This window comes from Lissotriton helveticus, chromosome 5_1, assembly GCF_964261635.1.
Source record: "Lissotriton helveticus chromosome 5_1, aLisHel1.1, whole genome shotgun sequence".
Lineage (NCBI taxonomy): Eukaryota > Metazoa > Chordata > Amphibia > Caudata > Salamandridae > Lissotriton > Lissotriton helveticus.
The window spans coordinates 2,137,549,467-2,137,568,317 of NC_136065.1; the positions used below are offsets into that span (position 1 = coordinate 2,137,549,467).

Sequence of the window (18,851 nt, forward strand, 5' to 3'; positions counted from 1 at the left end):
CTGTCACCTTACCTCTTGGGAGAGCCCACCGTCACCTTACCTCTTGGGAAAGCCCGCTGTCACCTTACCTCTTGGGAGAGGCTGCTGTCACCTTACCTCTTGGGAGAGCCCACTGTCACCTTACCTCTTGGGAGAGCCCGCTGTCACCTTACCTTTTGGGAGAGGCCGATGTCACCTTACCTCTTGGGAGAGCTGCTGTCACCTTACCTCTTGGGAGAGCTGCTGTCACCGTGCCTCTTGGGAGAGCCCACTGTCACCTTACCTCTTGGGAGCAACCACATTCACCTTATCTTTTAGGGTTCCCACGGTTCTCTGAGGATATGCACGCCACCAGTCCACTCATCTTTTGGAAGCTCCCACTGCCACCTTATCTCTTAGGAGCTCTCAGTCCCCTTACACCCTGGGATCCATCACTATCTTCCATCTCTAGAGAGCACCCTCTGTCCCTCTTCTGACTCCCCCACTGTCACCTTATCTCCTTGGAGCCCACTCTCCCCACTTATCATGTGGGAGCATTTAATGTCTCTCCAGCTCTTGAGGGCTTGCACACTAACATCTGGGTCCTACCAACTTGTGCCTTGTTGACTTCCTTCCTGTGAGCCTACACTGGCACTGCCATGCTGTAGTGCACCTCTCACTGTCAGCGTGCCCAGGTATTTGTGAGACATACCATCTTAGCTTGTCTCTTTTAGGAGTATGAAGACTGTGCCTGTCCAGGACCGTGTGACCGGTGTGGCCAAACCTCCGCTAGCCCACGAACACTCCCTGCACTGGAATGGCACCAGTGGTGGGTACCAGTCTGTACCAGGGCAGGAGCTGGCACTGGGACGAATGCCCTACCCACCGGACACAAAGCAGGTAGGCGGAGTGAGGTGGGCACCATATGTGTTCCAGGGGTGGGACGGCAATGAGTGTTGGGTGAGAGGCAAACACCTGGACATGTTGGCACGTGCACTGTGGTCGGTGAAGGCTCTCATGGGTGGTGGTGGGGTGTGGATAGCAATCTGGGGGGTGAAGGCGCTCGGTGGGTGGTGGGGTGTGGATAGCACTGTGGTGGGTGAAGATGCCTGGTGGGTGGTTGTGGTGTGTGGATAGCATTGTGGTGGGGGAAGGCGCCTGGTGGGTGGTGGTGGGGTGTGGATGGCACTGTGGTGGGTGAAGGTGCCTGGTGGGTGGTGGTGGTGGGGTGTGGATGGCACTGTGGTGGGTGAAGGCGCCTGGTGGGTGGTGGTGGGGGGTGTGGATGGCACTGTGGTGGGTGAAGGCGCCTGGTGGGTGGTGGTGGGGGGTGTGGATGGCACTGTGGTGGGTGAAGGCGCCTGGTGGGTGGTGGTGGGGGGTGTGGATGGCACTGTGGCGGGTGAAGGTACCTGGTGGGTGGTGGGAGGGTGTGGATTGCACTGTGGTGGTGAAGGTGCTGTATGGGTGGTGGGGGAGTGTGGATAGCACTGTGGTGGGTGAAGGCACCTGGTTGGTGGTGGTGGGTGTGGATGGCACTGTGGTGGATGAAGGCTCCTGTTGGGTGGTGGTGGGGTGTGGATAGCACTGTGGTGGGTGAAGGCGACCGGTGGGTGGTGGGGTTGTGTGCATAGCTCAGTGGTGGGTGAAGGCGCTCGGTGGGTGGTGGGGGTGGGATGTGGATAGCACTGTGGTGGGTGAAGGTGCCTGGTGGGTAGTGGTGGGGTGTGGATAGCACTGTGGTGGGTAAAGGCGCCTGGTGGGTGGTGGTGGGTGTGGATGGCACTGTGGTGGATGAAGGCTCCTGTTGGGTGGTGGTGGGGTGTGGATAGCACTGTGGTGGGTGAAGGCGACCGGTGGGTGGTGGGGTTGTGTGCATAGCTCAGTGGTGGGTGAAGGCGCTCGGTGGGTGGTGGGGGTGGGATGTGGATAGCACTGTGGATGGTGAAGGTGCCTGGTGGGTAGTGGTGGGGTGTGGATAGCACTGTGGTGGGTAAAGGCGCCTGGTGGGTGGTGGTGGGTGTGGATGGCACTGTGGTGGGTGAAGGCACTCAGTGTGTGGTGGGGTGAGGTGTGTATAGCACTGTGGTGGGTGAAGGCTCCTGGTGGGTGATGGTGGGGTGTGGATAGCACTGTGGTGGGTGAAGGCACCTGGTTGGTGGTGGTGGGTGTGGATGGCACTGTGGTGGGTGAAGGTTCCTGGTGGGTGGTGGTGAGGTGTGGATAGCACTGTGGTGGGTGAAGGCGCTCGGTGGGTGGTGGGGGTGTGTGCATAGCTCTGTGGTGGGTGAAGGCGCTCGGTGGGTGGTGGGGTGGGATGTGGATAGCATTGTGGTGGGTGAAGGTGCCTGGTGGGTAGTGGTGGGGTGTGGCTAGCACTGTGGTGGGTAAAGGCGCCTGGTGGGTGGTGGTGGGTGTGGATGGCACTGTGGTGGGTGAAGGCTCCTTGTGGGTGGTGGTGGATGTGGATGGCACTGTTGTGGGTGAAGGCTCCTGGTGGGTGGTGGTGAGGTGTGGATAGCACTGTGGTGGGTGAAGGCGCTCGGTGGGTGGGGGGGTGTGTGCATAGCTATGTGGTGGGTGAAGGCGCTCGGTGGGTGGTGGGGTGGATGTGGATAGCACTGTGGTGGGTGAAGGTGCCTGGTGGGTAGTGGTGGGTTGTGGATAGCACTGTGGTGGGTAAAGGCGCCTGGTGGGTGGTGGTGGGTGTGGATAGCACTGTGGTGCGTGAAGGCTCCTTGTGGGTGGTGGTGGGTGTGGATGGCACTGTGGTGGGTGAAGGCTCCTGGTGGGTGGTGGTGGGGTGTGGATAGCACTGTGGTGGGTGAAGGTGCCTGGTGGGGTTTGGATAGCACTGTGGTGAGTGAAGACTGTAGGTGGATGGTGGTGGGTTGTGGATAGCACCATGGTAGCAAGGTAGGGTACACACCTGGCCGTGGTAGGCATGGCCTGTGCTGTGTTGGGGCACACAGCAGTCAGTAGTGGGGTGTGAGCTGTTCTGAGATGGGGCGCACAGCTGGCAGTGGTGGGAGTGTTAGGTGGGGGCACATAGGTTGTGTGAGGATGGAGGCAGCACTGTTGGGGCAGGTCACAGAGTTGGTATTCGTGGAATGTGGTCTTGGAGTGTGGGCAGACTCCTGCCAGTGACAGCATGTGTACTATGTTGGGATGGGGCGCACTGCCGGTGGCGGTGGGGGGTGAGTAGCACTATCATGGCTTTGAAGGGCACTCGGCTGGCAGTACTGGGATTTGGAATCAGGATGTGGGCAGAACTTTGGAGGGGGTAAGATGTGTATTGTGTTGGGGTAGAGACACACTGGCAGTGAATGGATGAAGAGAGCAGTACTGTGGAGCAAAGGCACATGTTTGGAAGTTGTGGGAAGTGGGACCACCGCTTTCTGTAGTTGAATGTAGACACCACTAGGTTGGGAGTGGGACCCCATTTGTCAGTGGTGGAATGTTGACACCACTAGGGTGGGTGTGGGACCCCAGTTGTCAGTGGTGGAATGTTGACACCACTAGGGTGGGTGTGGGACCCCAGTTGTCAGTGGTGGAATGTTGACACCACTAGGGTGGGTGTGGGACCCCAGTTGTCAGTGGTGGAATGTAGACTCTACTGGGGCAGGTGTGGGACCACAGCGGACAGTGGGTCTGAGGACATTTTTGATCATATAATTCAAGTTGATAAAACTGACAAGTTCAAGTTCAAGTTAGTTTATTTGATTCAGTTCTCTTGTGAGAACAACAAATTTTTAGCAATAAAATTAAAATTTTTGTTTTAAAATTATCTATCTAAAACAATTTTAAAAATGATTTTAAAAAGTTATACACTTTGATACACACAAATTCATTGGTAAAACTGACAAGTTATTTATGCTACAATAACTGCACTAAACTAGCACATTTTTTAGCACGGTTTTTAGACACAAGACTATTATATATGTTTGTGATAGTTTTTAATTGAATATATTTTTTGTATTGAAACGGTTTTAATTAACTATGCAAACAAACTACTTGACTTGACAGTGGTGGAAGTAGGCTCCACTGGGGTGGGCGAGGGGCCACAGTTGTCGCTGGTGAGATGTACACTCTGCTGTGGAGAGTGTGGGGTTGGGAGTCCCATGGCAGAGTCGGATTGTGGCCAACCCCGTGATGCTGCTGTGTAAGGAAACCGCAGGCCCGCGCCTACCGGAATCCTAAAATATATTTATGGTGCAAAAATAAGCAAAATATCAATATTATGCCACCGAGAGACAGAGCTATGTCTTCTCAAAGCGACTGGGCATATAATGCATCCCCCCCCCCTGATTGCCCCCACTTTTATACATGTTCTTCATATAAGCGGTTGTAGGAAGGTGAGGCCACAGGATTGTACGCGGGAGTACGCAGAAGCTCCGCTTTCTCAAGAGAAGTGTGGGGGGAAAAGACCTTAAATCTAAAATGTATAGAGGGAGCCCCACTGCTGCTCTACCTGGATTCTGCACTCTCATTGGAGCGCCAAGAGTGAAAGCGAGGCTGGGGCACGTGCGAAGGGAGAGGGCCCGGACATCTAGAGAGAACAAAGCAGGCGTTCAAAATGGCTGCCGGTGAATCAAGATGGCCGCCATTCATGCAGGATTACACTGTTATAAAACAGAAAAAAGACTTCTCAATGGCACGGCAGGGAATGGTGGTGGCTGTGGGAGGGGGTAGGCAGCACTGCGGTGGCATGGCACTGCATGGAGCTGGCAGTGGCGCGATGTGGCCAGCACTGTGGTGAAATTGTAGGGCATGGAGCTGGCACCAGCGCAGTGGCGCTGGGGTGGCAGTCGGACGCCCAGCCAGCAGGAGTGGGATATATGGACAGTGTTGAAGTGCCATGCCCTGACGCTTTCTCTGTACTCTTTACAGGGCCCTTTCTCGCGCATGCTGGCCATGCCAATGTTTATGAAGAAAGGACGAGCAAAGAACTACCTTGTACGTGTGCCCAGCCCTCCGCCAGTGGACCACAGGTATGCGGTGTGTCTGCTGGAGATGTTACCAGATAGGAAAGACGACACACTCACTCACACACACACAACACACACACACACATGCACCCAACACTCACGCACCGACCCACACACATCCACACACACACACAACACACACACACAATACACACACACACACATATGCACACAACACACCCACATACACACAGACACACACAACACACACACACTGGGGTATATTTACAGGTAAGTGGCGGAGCGTGGGTTAGCTCCAAAATTGCTAATGACGTCACTTTAGAAATGCAGGAATTCTCCATATTTACAATGATACAGCACTTTCCTGCACATAAACATTCACAAATAGCCTTTTTCTGTTTCTATGTGTGCTGCATTGCGTGGCACACATGGAAACAGCAAGAACAAGGAGAAATCAAGCATTTCTCCTCTTTTTGCCATGTTAAGATCAGGTTTTCCCTGGCCTTAATTTTGCTGCTGCCTCCTATTTACGCCACCCTTGTAAACATAGGGCCGCATAAAAATCAATGGGTGGTGTGACGAAACGCCCACCGCAACACCCATTGCCCACATCTTTTATGCAAGGAAGAGGTGTGGCGCCGCGGCCAGGGCGACTGACTCCGGAATCTGGGGATCACGGTTTGATCCCCGGCACCGGCGGCAGATCAGCCCAGCACGATGTGACTCTGGGCAATAGCTTGCTTAATCTTCCCGACGGCCCCCAGCGCCTAGAGACCCTTACGGGTGAGTGTGCGCTTTACAAATGTGGATTTATTATTATTTATTAAGTGTAGCGTGAAAGGGTGTCTTCTTTACAAGCTGGCGTTAAGCCACGTTAAGTGACTTAACACCGTCTTGTAAACAAGGTGAAGCACCTATCCCACAGGAGTATCGTAAAAAGTGACGTTCCTGTGGTGATAGGAGGTCTCTCTCTCTCTCTAGCTCTCTCTGTCGCTCTCCCTCTCTCACAAGCTCCCTCCACGTACACAGCACCTAATCCATCAAGACAGAAAGTCCTGCCCTAGTCCTGAGGATTGCAGGCTCCCATATTCACACAACATTTTTCACTAGCCAGATTCGAGTGCTGACGACAGGCGGAAACCCCTGCCCTGTACAGAGAGGACTGCCATCTGCTGAGGATGCACATGGCTCCCAGTCACCTCCTGAGCTCGGTCTGTCCTTGGGAAGACAGCAGTGGCCTTCCAGCCACGCGGCATCCGTGCTCCAGTGGTGCTCCAGGTACTGTGGAAAAGTAAATTTTGCCATGTTCTGTGTCCCTACGCCTTATCCATCATATGTTATGTGTGCATGACCAATATGCATATGTTATTCCCCATGTCCGATTAATGACGCAATTCCAGTTGTGTCCACCTCTGGTATGTCATTTTCCAGTCCTCGTGAATACTACGAATATCAGGCCTATGTAAAGCTACGTTGCCACGTTTCTCAGTGTGCACGTTATTCCATTATAAAGTCCCCGTTTCCAGGCCTCAAAAGGGCCCGGACATCAGATTCAGCTCCTGTCTCCTGAAAGCCTCGCTGAGGAGCGATACAGCCCCCACCTGTATCCTCGACCCTTCACTTACTTCCTGCCTCGCAGTGCCCGGTGCAGCTTGGCTCTGCCTCTGAGTCTGCCAAGAGTGTGTTATGATTCCAGCTATCAGTTCAGTCCTTCTTCTCTGCATTCCTAAGCTACTGAACTGCATCAATAGTTTCCGTCATTGTCTAGCCTTCTCGTCTCCACGTTAGAGAAATACTGTATTAATGGTCATTTAATATTCTTCATCACGCACTACATGTAGAATAATGCATGGTCCAGTCTTAGAGTCAAGTTAGCTTTTCCCCTCATGACTTCTAGTTTATATCAACATGTTCCCTAAACATCAGATACCAGATAGGGTTTAGGTACATGTCGCTCCGACCCTCCAGACTCTAGTCTCTGCTCCTAGCACAGAGTTCGTAGCCCCCAGCTTCTCCTAGTAACACGTCATTGTCAGTTTTCGCGCACCATTAGGTTAGAGGTCCCGGCTCCTTAGGTAGCCCCCTCCAATGTTTCCGCCCATTCATGACATATTCTGTTACGTTTGCATCACATGTCTATGTATACTCCCAGTTACACCTACTTTTACTGTTATCTCTCGCGACTGCTACGCGTCACGCCTTCTGCTCCACCCACTGCTACGCCTACTGCAATGTAATGCTATGTGTTTGCGCTATGTATATAAGTTGATGTATTGTTATTAAATGTTAGCGCGCTCATCCCAGACCCGGCCCCAGCAGCTGCTGGGTCATCCTATGCAGGTTGTCCTGATCCTGTCCTTATGCTGTAATAAACCTGCAGAAACTCCTACTACCTCGAATCTTGACTCTTATTTTATTGAGCTATCTGTTATTCATTCATCCAAAAATAGATCCGGTATTATTTATTTATATACCACATAATGGCGCCCGAATAGGGACTTGCCCTTTCCCCACGCGTCGGTGAAGCCACGCCGACCCCCTGACCCTCTGCAGTCGTGACGGAACCATACCGTGCACTGGCAGATATTTCTGCTCCAAGTATCCCTCAGGCCCACGGAGGAGACGGAGGAGGCGGTCCAGCATCCGAACGAGACGGTGGAGGAACGCGGCGAGTCCCGACCAGAGCCCAAGCCGAGAGTCCAAGGTCCGAGGTATCCGGAGGCCCACCCGTAACTGAAGTCCGAAGTCCGAAGTTCGTCGTCGTAGCAGTCCAGTCCCGTCCGAGGCCTTCCGTTCCGTGCTGCCCGGTGAGTACCATTGCTGGGGTAGTATCTAGACAGGACCAATCTAAATTGACTCCTGGTCCGTGGGTTGGTGGTGCCCAGACTCACAAACGAAGTGTTCACCTAGGTGGATACGGGTCTTGATGCGTCCCTTTATGGGACCGGTATGTTCCGTACTGTTACAGCAGTGCATCCAGTAATTCTAGTCTGTTCCGTTCTCGAGAAATTCTGTTCTGTTTCTGTTCTCAGTATTCCAGGTAATATTCTGTTCGAACTGTTATTTATAATGTTGTTTAATGTCTTTCCAATGTCGTGGTATGCCTGAATTGTTTTCCTAATTGTTATTGTTTTTCGTGTATTGTATTGTGTTCCGATTCAAGTTTACAATGCCGCTCTTTTCCAAGTTACGTCAGTTAAAAACTAGAAAGGGTCTGTTAGAGGAAGCAGTTCCTGTCCCGCCTAGGGACAGTCCAGGTCACTTTATGTATCAGAAACATGGCATAAGCGCCATAATGTATCTAGATTTATGGGTAGAGTATACCAAACAGTTAGAAGAAAAGTATAGATGGCCCGTATCGGGTACATGGGATGCCGAATGTATCATGCGAGTAGAAGAAGCATTATGGAAAAAGAAAGCCAGACAGTCACAGAAAGATGCCATCGAGTTATGGCGTAAGGAAGCTCATAGAAGAACGGAAAAGGAAGTTAGAAAGTCAGAGCTAAGTAGAGAATCCCAAGAACGAGCCCAAGAAAGAGAATTAATCGAGATAGGTGAACAAGTCAAAGCCGAACAGTCAGACAGACAGAGGCATGCCCTCATTAAGGGTATGTATCCTCTTCTTGCCGAAGGTTTGCCGAAAGCGACCCCAGAGGCATCCAGTAATTTCCCGCCACCATTAGTTCCGACCAAGCTACGTCACAAACAGACCGCAGCTGATATTTTTATTTCGTCCTACTTGGACGACACAGTCCCAGAATATGCAAATCCTGTTCGCGCTCCGCCAGTCCCTGTAAATCAGGCACTTCCCGCTCCTCCAGGCACCGGGGTGCCCTTAACAGCTCCCCCGGGTCAGTCCGCCATACCAGTCCAGCCCACGTTACAATTACCGACTCTGCCAGGACGAAGAGCCTCAGTCGACGATTCCAGCCTAGGGGCCGCAGGAGGAGGTCTTCCTCAAACCCCGCCGCCACACAAGCGTTTAACGTTAGCCGAATTACATGCACAAGCATCACAACGTACGCCTAGATATCAGTCTGTTGCAGAAATAAGAAAATCCCTTGCCGAATGTTGCTATGATCCAGTCCCAGGCGAGGATAATATGGTTTTATATTCATTCCGTGTAAGAAAAGTGACCGAGTATCTAGTCACCTTACCGAATATGAAAGAAGATCTAGACAGAATATATCGTTTCATCCGTACAGGGGATGATCCAGAAAGTATTGGTGAGATTATGTCTCAAAGGAAAGCCGAGATCCAGCTCATGATATTAAAGTTCCTGATCAATTGTCTAATAAGAGAACAAGACTACCCGTCTAAAGATCCCGCCGAAATGAGAATCCTGACAAGGTGGAGTGATAATATAGCCGAGGGTAAGCACAAGACCGTCGGTGCCATGGAAAGTATGTACAAGAAAATTCGTAAAGAAATAATAAAGATACACGAACAGCGTAAAGCAGCACAAGTAAGCGAGAAAGAAAGTATCTCTGATCCTGAAGAGGAAGACGAGAATTCCGCCAGAATAGCGTATGTAGGAAAATCTAGATTTCCAGATCGCCATTTACGTCTAGAATACAAGTCTATTTTTCATCATCCAGCTCCAGAACAAGGTTCTCTAGAACAAGTATTTCAAGCTACCGATCACATTCTGAAATCACGAATCGGTTACAGTGAATTAAGTACTATGCATGAACAAGAACTAGCCCGATCAGCAGTCCGATGGATTACTGATTCTACCACTTTTCCAGACGAAATAGTGGCACAAATGTTTCTGAAACTGCCCCCAGCCGAGCAGCGACTGGTGGGTATGTATATGATCCAGCACCTCATTACTCTGTATGAGGGTCAACACTCTGATCCAGGTTCGTTGCACGATGTCCTGAACGAGTTACTCCAGTATAGATGGAGAGGTCTAGGTACCGATTTAATCAGTATCATTCTAGAACAGCGCCACAAATATAGAACGTTCCTGAATCCGCATTTTGTTCATGTCTCACCCCCAGAAAGTAAATCATTTTACATAGACAGACAGAATCCGTTACGAGAAGTCCACCCAGTCCAAGGGGCGGGTGGCGTAATGCAACGAGTGTTTGTATACACTCCGATTTCAAAGATGGAACTTCTTGAAATGAAGAAATTAATTCCCTGTCATGACAAAGATCCAGCAGGGTTCCATAGAGAATTAAAAGACATGCTCCGTATGGGAGAATACACTTACCCAGATATCATTAAAATGTTAAAAGTCCTGCTGCCCGCAGGGGTATATGAAAAGTTAAAAGAAAAAGAATGGGAGGTGGGAGAGAAAAAGATCGATTGGGCAGCTCTAGAAGCTGAAGACAAGGCACGAGTACCAGGTACCGGTCTTGGAGATAAATGTAAAGAATTACCAGAATTATTGATTCAAGTTTTACCCAGATTATTGACAACGAGAAAAGAAGACTGGGATGCAATCTCAGCCTGTAAACAGAAACAAGATGAAGATATTAGTGATTTTTATTCTAGATTTGAAAAATGTTTCAGTATCAACAGTGGTCTCAAGACAAGTAGTGAGTCATACCCTCATCTTTTTGTTACCAAATTAGTCGAGAATTCAAGTCCACAAATTAAAAATCGAGTTTTGAAAGTCGAAAGCACCTGGCAAGCTAATACCCCGTCCCAGATGCTCCAGATGCTCCAGTATCACCAGAATAGAATCAGGGAAGAGCAAGAACACGAGAGAAAACGTATGAAAGACACGAAAATGAAAGTACTAGTTGCACAATCTGTTCCTCAAGACAGTCAGAAGAGGGGTCCGAATCAAGCCAGTCATCCTGCAGCTCCCGTTAGAGGGAACTGCAATTATTGTAAACAGCCAGGTCATTTTATAAACGAGTGTGCAGTTCTGAAACATAATATAGCTACTGGTAAGACTAAAGAAAGACCACGTCCGCCTAGACAAGAACAAGTTTCACAGACTTCTCAGCCACAGAATGCACAACAGACAGTTCCCGCACCGCAGCCTATCGCTGCAACACAGCATGTCACATCACAGATGTACCAGTATGCACAGTCCGAGTATCCAGAGTACCAGCCATATTCATGAAACAGCCTAGAGAGGGAGGTAGGCTTGCCTCTCATCGAGATACCTGTAGATCAAGAAGGTCCCTATGTTCACAGTCAAGTATTAGGGAAAGACAGAAAGTTTTTGATCGATACAGGGGCAAGTAGGACCACAATTAGTCACGCCGAAGTTCCAGGGGCTCCGCTCTCAGGCTCAAGAAATGTTTCCCTTGGATTTTCGGGAAAGCCAATAGTTAATGAGATATCTAAGCCAGTTACTCTAGAAGTAGGTCCATTGTCCCGCACTACTGATCTGTTACTTACTAAGTCATGTCCAGAAAATCTGTTAGGCATTAAGACACTGAAAGAGTTAGGTGCAGTTATTTGCTGTTCCCCAGAGGGAATACGTCTGTTCCTACGTGACTTTAAGGGTCACTATGTATTACGAGATTTTGATTCCAGATTGTCTAATGTTCCACAGCACTTATGGGCGCAAGGTCCAACTGATGTAGGTTACATGCAAATCACACCCCATCGTGTGACTCTCAAACCAGGTGTAGTGTTACCACGAATCAGACAGTACAGATTGCCACCCGAGGCTGTAGCAGCCTTATCCAAAATTATTGACGAGCTCATGGCTCAAGGAGTAGTCGTAGAAACTGACTCCAATGTATGCAATTCTCCGATCATTCCAGTCATGAAACGTACTGATCCAAATGCACCCCCAGTATATCGATTAGTGATTGATTTACGAGAGCTTAATAAATGTATTATTCCGCAGTACCCAGTTGTCCCAGATATCTCTTCCCTGTTAACTGCTATTGATTCCGAAGCCATGTTTTTCACTGTCATAGACCTCAAGAATGCATTTTTCAGTGTTCCCATTCATCCAGACAGCCAGTTTCTTTTCGGATTTTGTTTAAATGGAAGGAGCTATATGTTCACACGCGCTCCTCAAGGTTTCACAGAAAGTCCTAGTATTTACAGTCAAGCACTCAAGAGACAACTAGACAATATTCACATGCCAACTGACACTGCCCTACTCCAGTATGTCGATGATCTACTGATCACAGCCCGTTCTGAACGTGCCTGCGAGCGAGCATCACTTACAGTCTTGTATTTTCTAGCCGAGATGGGGCACAAGGTGTCACCTTCGAAGCTTCAATTCTGTGTCCAGCAAGTGGTATACTTAGGACACTTGCTGTCCAAGAGGGGTAGGCAGTTGACACCCGACCGTATCCAGTTAATAGCGAGTCTTCCCCAGCCCAGAACCCAGAAGGAGGTACGTGCCTTTATCGGCCTTACTTCTTATTGTAGACAATGGATTCCCCAGTATGCATTTCTAGCCAAGCCACTGATACAGTTAACGACACAGGAGGCAGCCGTATCGACTGTCCTCCCTTGGACATCTGACCATACACTTAGTTTCAACGAGTTAAAGAAAGCTTTATGCCAAGCTCCAGTTCTAGCTACACCGAACTACAGTAAGCCTTTTACACTTTTCGTTACTGAACGCGAAGGTACAGCATTATCCGTTCTCACACAAGATCAAGCAGGACAATACAAGCCCTGTGCTTATTTTTCGAGCACATTAGATCCAGTCGCCCAGGCGTTGCCTGCGTGCCTCAAGTCAGTTGCAGCCACAGCACTAGCTATCAGACAAAGTGATTCCATAGTTTTAGGGCATTCCCTGACAGTACAAGTCCCACATTCAGTAGAAGTTCTTTTAAACCGAACACAAACTCAGCACTTGACAATTGCACGTTTAACAGGTTATGAATTGACACTGTTCCAGCCACACATAGAAATTAGACGCTGCAACGTTCTGAATCCTGCTACACTGTTACCATCAGTTAATTCAAATCCAGACACACATGATTGTGTGGAAGTAGTTAATATTACGACAAAGCCAAGACAAGACCTGACAGACATTCCATTACCAGATCCTGACCTGACACTTTATGTGGATGGTTCATGTATGAGAACTAGTACAGGAGAACTAGTCGCAGCATATGCAGTAACTACTGACACCGAAGTTATTGAAACACACCGTATTGATACCCTGTCCGCTCAAGCAGCAGAGCTAGTCGCTCTGACACAAGCCTGTATACATGCCAAGAACCTGAAAGTTAATGTTTACACAGATTCACGTTACGCATTCGGAGTTGTACACGACTTCGGAGTGCTCTGGCAGGAGAGAGGTTTCATGACTTCTCATGGAACCAAGATTCAGCATGGTCTCCTTATTCAAGCCCTGTTAGATGCCATACATTTACCGACATCCATTGCTATCATGAAATGCAAAGCACATACGAAAGTTACAGACATTATTTCCCAAGGTAATGATCTAGCAGATCGCACAGCCAAGCTTACAGCACAGACTCTAGACATTCCAGTTAACATGACACTTACTCCAGATCCGATTACATGCATGACAGTTAAGGACCCTACACAAGATGTCATAGATATCCAGTTACATGCTACTCCCAATGAAATCAAGAAATGGTCTGAACAAGGAGGGGTCCAGACAGATCAAGGATGGTTAACGAAGGGTAGAGCCACATGGTTTCTCCCCGATTCTATGGTTCAAGTCATTATCAATACCGCACATAGTCCCGCACATTTAGGAGAAAAAGCTATGTTAGATAGTATCCAGAACATTTGGTTCAACAAGCATTTACGAGCTGCAGCCAAGCAGAAAGTCCGCACCTGTATGATATGTTGTCAGTTTAATCCAGGTAAAAGTGTCCCGGTGGAACAAGGTGGTTTCCAGCCCCCTGACCACCCTTTTGAGGTCCTCCAGATGGATTATATTCAAATGGAGCGATGTCGAGGTTTCAAGTATGTCCTTGTAGTAGTATGCGCTTTGTCCAGGTGGACAGAAGCATATCCAGTCCCAGATTACACAGCCGCGACCACTGCCAAGCAGTTGGTTCGTGAATTCTTCCCTAGATATGGACTCCCTAGAGTCGTATATTCTGATAACGGCCAGCCATTCTCATCTGAACTCATGAAGCACGTTTCCCTTTTGTTAGGGTACCAGTGGAAGTTCCATTGTGTACGCCATCCTGAAGCAGCCGGTCTCGTCGAGAGACATAATCAGACCCTGAAAATCCGTATTGCCAAAGTTTGTAAAGAAAAAGGTGTGGACTGGCTAGTAGCTCTGCCAGTCGCTTTGTTTTATATGCGCATGGTCGCACATTCCAGATCAGGTCTGTCCCCGTATGAGGTCGTATTCGGCCGCCCCCCTAACATGTGGGGTACTCCTAGACCCCGAAGTATTACTGATGTTTCATGTAATATGCTGACAGATTACCTAGCTTCCTTGATGTCTGCCCTCAACTCATGTCGTTCACAGGTTGCTGCCGCCTTTCCAGACAATACCGAGGTGGCACCGCACGAGATCGTTCCAGGCTCCCTAGTGATGATCAGAAATTTCGACAGATCAAGTCCGCTGGAACCACGTTGGAAGGAGCCACGTCAGGTCCTCTTGACCACCCGTACTGCCGTCAAGTTGGAAGGCAGAAAAGGATGGATCCACCTTTCTCATATTAAACTTTTTAAAGGATTGAAATCTGTTTCTAAAAACATTTCCCAGGATTCGAAAGATTGCCAGAACATTGTTTTAAAGGACTGTCCCGCACAAGACATTATTACAACCCCTCCCTTGTTAGAGAAAACTCCGCAGCAGGAGTATAAGTTAAAGCTCAGGTCTAGTAAAATAAGTCAGTCAGTTTGATTGTATAAGTCCTCCCCTAGGTGAAACGGTTAGACTGTTTCTGACATGTATAAAATAGACCCCCATAGTGAGAGAGTCAGTCAAAGTTCAATCAGATGTATCGTTTTTCTGAGTTTCGTATTATTCATCAGCATAATGATTTCCTGCACCAGCTATGCGTTCTATCTGTATTTTCCAGTTCCTCATGTAAATATGTCTGCTAATGCTACAGTAGAGCACACGTTTAGTGATCTGCCTCCTCACGAATATTCATACCGCCTCGCTATGCGCAACAACACATTTATCCGTATGTTACATTATTCACACCAGACCAGCAATGCCACTAATTGTTGGGTGTGTGGTCGACTCCCCCCTTTTCAGACACCGAAGGGAGTTCTGCCACTGTTTCCTTATCCATTCTCACACAACGGTTCGTGTGGAGCATGGTCCACGTTAACGTCATCCTCAACAGATATGTCTTTTCTTAACAGTACATGTTTTCCAGACAAGCAAGGTCTCCCCCACAGAACAGGTTTAGATCTAGAAAATGAAGTATATAATTTAGGTAATTATTCGTCGAATTTTATGGTCCTGAATGTTCAGTCTGATACTACTCCAGACTTACCTGCTATTTCAGTACTACCAGTCAAAGGCGAATTATGTGTCCGTAATTATGGTTCCGTACACGTAGGACATAGTGAATGTACTACTGTTATCAAGTATAGTGACAGTGGGAAATCTGTTTTCAAAGCTTCACGTCATTCTTATTTTATTTGTGGTCAAACCGCATATGTCCGTCTGCCCCTCGATTGGGAGGGAACCTGTTACATTGCCTTCCTACTGCCACCTGTTTTCCTAGCCCCATCTGATTATCACAGAAACACACATCTAGTACACATTAGACATAGAAGGGAGTCCCCAATTGTCGATTATACTGAAACTACTCTAGAACAGTATACAGATTTCAATAAAGGTTTCTTCTTCTTCGTAGGACCTGTCCAGAATAGTAAACTGATCCGTAGGTTAACAAGAACCCTTGAAGCTGTAGTAAATGAGACTGCCTCTGCTCTAGGTAACTTAACCGAAGAACAATCTGCTATGAGATTTGTCGTTTTGCAAAATCGTCTCGTCCTTGACGTCATACTGGCCGATAGGGGCGGGGCCTGTAGAGTCATCGGATCTAGTTGCTGCATTTTTATTCCAAATAACGCGCCGTCTGTTTATTCAGCTATAACCAGACTCCATAAAATTGCCCATCTGTTACACCAAGATCCAGGCACCTGGACATGGTCCGGTTGGTTCTGGAATATAATTTCCGCATGGGGATGGAAAGTCCTGTCCTTTCTAGGTATTGCAGTAGCGATCATATTTAGCTGCTGCCTCTGTATACAATGTGGCCCTGCGATTTGCAGCATGTGCGCTACCTCTTGTATTCCTAGTTCCAAGCCCCGTTCTAAATCCCGTTCCAAGACAATTCGAGACGAGCAAATGGTACTGTATGAAATGATAGAGGGTATCATGAAAATTGATGTTTCCTGATGGAAACGTAGTGACAAGGAGGGAATGTGGAAAAGTAAATTTTGCCATGTTCTGTGTCCCTACGCCTTATCCATCATATGTTATGTGTGCATGACCAATATGCATATGTTATTCCCCATGTCCGATTAATGACGCAATTCCAGTTGTGTCCACCTCTGGTATGTCATTTTCCAGTCCTCGTGAATACTACGAATATCAGGCCTATGTAAAGCTACGTTGCCACGTTTCTCAGTGTGCACGTTATTCCATTATAAAGTCCCCGTTTCCAGGCCTCAAAAGGGCCCGGACATCAGATTCAGCTCCTGTCTCCTGAAAGCCTCGCTGAGGAGCGATACAGCCCCCACCTGTATCCTCGACCCTTCACTTACTTCCTGCCTCGCAGTGCCCGGTGCAGCTTGGCTCTGCCTCTGAGTCTGCCAAGAGTGTGTTATGATTCCAGCTATCAGTTCAGTCCTTCTTCTCTGCATTCCTAAGCTACTGAACTGCATCAATAGTTTCCGTCATTGTCTAGCCTTCTCGTCTCCACGTTAGAGAAATACTGTATTAATGGTCATTTAATATTCTTCATCACGCACTACATGTAGAATAATGCATGGTCCAGTCTTAGAGTCAAGTTAGCTTTTCCCCTCATGACTTCTAGTTTATATCAACATGTTCCCTAAACATCAGATACCAGATAGGGTTTAGGTACATGTCGCTCCGACCCTCCAGACTCTAGTCTCTGCTCCTAGCACAGAGTTCGTAGCCCCCAGCTTCTCCTAGTAACACGTCATTGTCAGTTTTCGCGCACCATTAGGTTAGAGGTCCCGGCTCCTTAGGTAGCCCCCTCCAATGTTTCCGCCCATTCATGACATATTCTGTTACGTTTGCATCACATGTCTATGTATACTCCCAGTTACACCTACTTTTACTGTTATCTCTCGCGACTGCTACGCGTCACGCCTTCTGCTCCACCCACTGCTACGCCTACTGCAATGTAATGCTATGTGTTTGCGCTATGTATATAAGTTGATGTATTGTTATTAAATGTTAGCGCGCTCATCCCAGACCCGGCCCCAGCAGCTGCTGGGTCATCCTATGCAGGTTGTCCTGATCCTGTCCTTATGCTGTAATAAACCTGCAGAAACTCCTACTACCTCGAATCTTGACTCTTATTTTATTGAGCTATCTGTTATTCATTCATCCAAAAATAGATCCGGTATTATTTATTTATATACCACAGTACTCCGCAGCCACATTCCAGCCACCCTCCACTGACGCTCGAGGCATGCTCCGACCATGTGCCAGCAATGCCCCAGTCATGGTCCAGCCACACCCCAGCCACCTCTCACTGACTTCAGCCACACTTTACTGATTTTATGCACAAACCACCACCCTGCCAGATTCCAGCCGGTCCAGCCACACTTCACTCACCCTCCACTGACGTCGAGCCATGCTCCATATATACTCCACCAATGTCAAGGGCACACTCGAATCTCACTAAAAGTACAAGACCCCCTTGATCCTGTACCTTCCTTGTAATCCATTACCTCCCACCCCAACCACCTGGAAATATCGCAGTTGGGCTAAACTATGCGGCGATACATGGAAAGAGGTCCTTAATAACACACAACCTCAATTGGGCTTCAACCCTTCCGTAGCCAATAAGAAGGTCTCTGAGTGGATCAAACACGCACTTGATCAAGTGATCCCCATAACAACTTACACCAGATGCACAAAAGACACATCTGCCCCCTCGTATACTCCAATTTCCAGACGGTAAAGCAAGAGCACAAAAAAGCTGAGAGGATGTGGAGGAAAGATTACAGTGAAATAAGCAAATTAAAATACTGAGCAACCATCAGACAATACCACATGGAAATCAAAAGTGCCCAAGCAACATACTATGGCAAAAAAAACTCAATCTTGCATTTACCACGTGAAATGTTTAAAATTGTTAAAAATCTACTTGAGCCCCCTTCAAACGGTCCGACTATCCCACCCTCCATACTTCGGTGGGATGACTTAGCTAAATTTTCCCCCAAAAAAATCCATGATATCTATCTAGTCTGCCTCAATTTGCTAATAGGGAATTAACGGGAAAGTGGCAATATCGTCCTCACAACTTTTCCTGATATGACGCTAGATAACCTGTCTACCACCCTCAGTAAAGTTAAGTCAGGATCACGTTTGAACCCTGCTCCGCCACGCATTCATGCTAAAGCAGCGGACCAGATCCTGTCCACTCTATTAGAAATGCAAAACCTCTCCCTAGCCGAAGGAACAGTACCCGTGGTGTGAAAACCCACCATGGTTAAAGCATTACTGAAAAAGTCCAACCTAGATCCTTTCGACCATGGAAACTATCGACCAATCGTGCTGCTTCCCGGCTGAGCAGAGTCCCGGAGAAATATGTCAACCAGTCCCTCTCAGAACTTTTAGAAGACCACAGTATCTTTCGCCCCACTCAGACGGGGTTCCGACCTAAACATGGTCCAGGAAGAGCTCTCCTGGCAGTGGTGGAGGAAGCTTAAACGCTGCTGGACCAAGGAGGCTCAGCAGCCATCATTCTCCTTGATCTAAGTGCAGCGTTTGACACTGTAAACCACAAGATTCTTATTGATAGAATATACAGTGCGGTGGCCTCTGGACGAGCCCTCTCCGGGTTC

At 48.4% G+C, this 18,851-nt stretch overlaps 1 protein-coding gene across 1 annotated transcript in view; it reads left to right on the top strand.

The window, feature by feature from the left end:
- LOC144752878 (uncharacterized) overlaps positions 1–18,851 on the top strand; it is a 117,489-nt gene that overhangs the window by 87,503 nt on the left and 11,135 nt on the right. The window contains exons 6-7 of the mRNA XM_078640707.1: positions 693–858; positions 4,849–4,949. Coding sequence (XP_078496833.1) covers positions 693–858; positions 4,849–4,949 — 267 coding nt within the window. The remainder of the gene's footprint in view (positions 1–692; positions 859–4,848; positions 4,950–18,851) is intronic.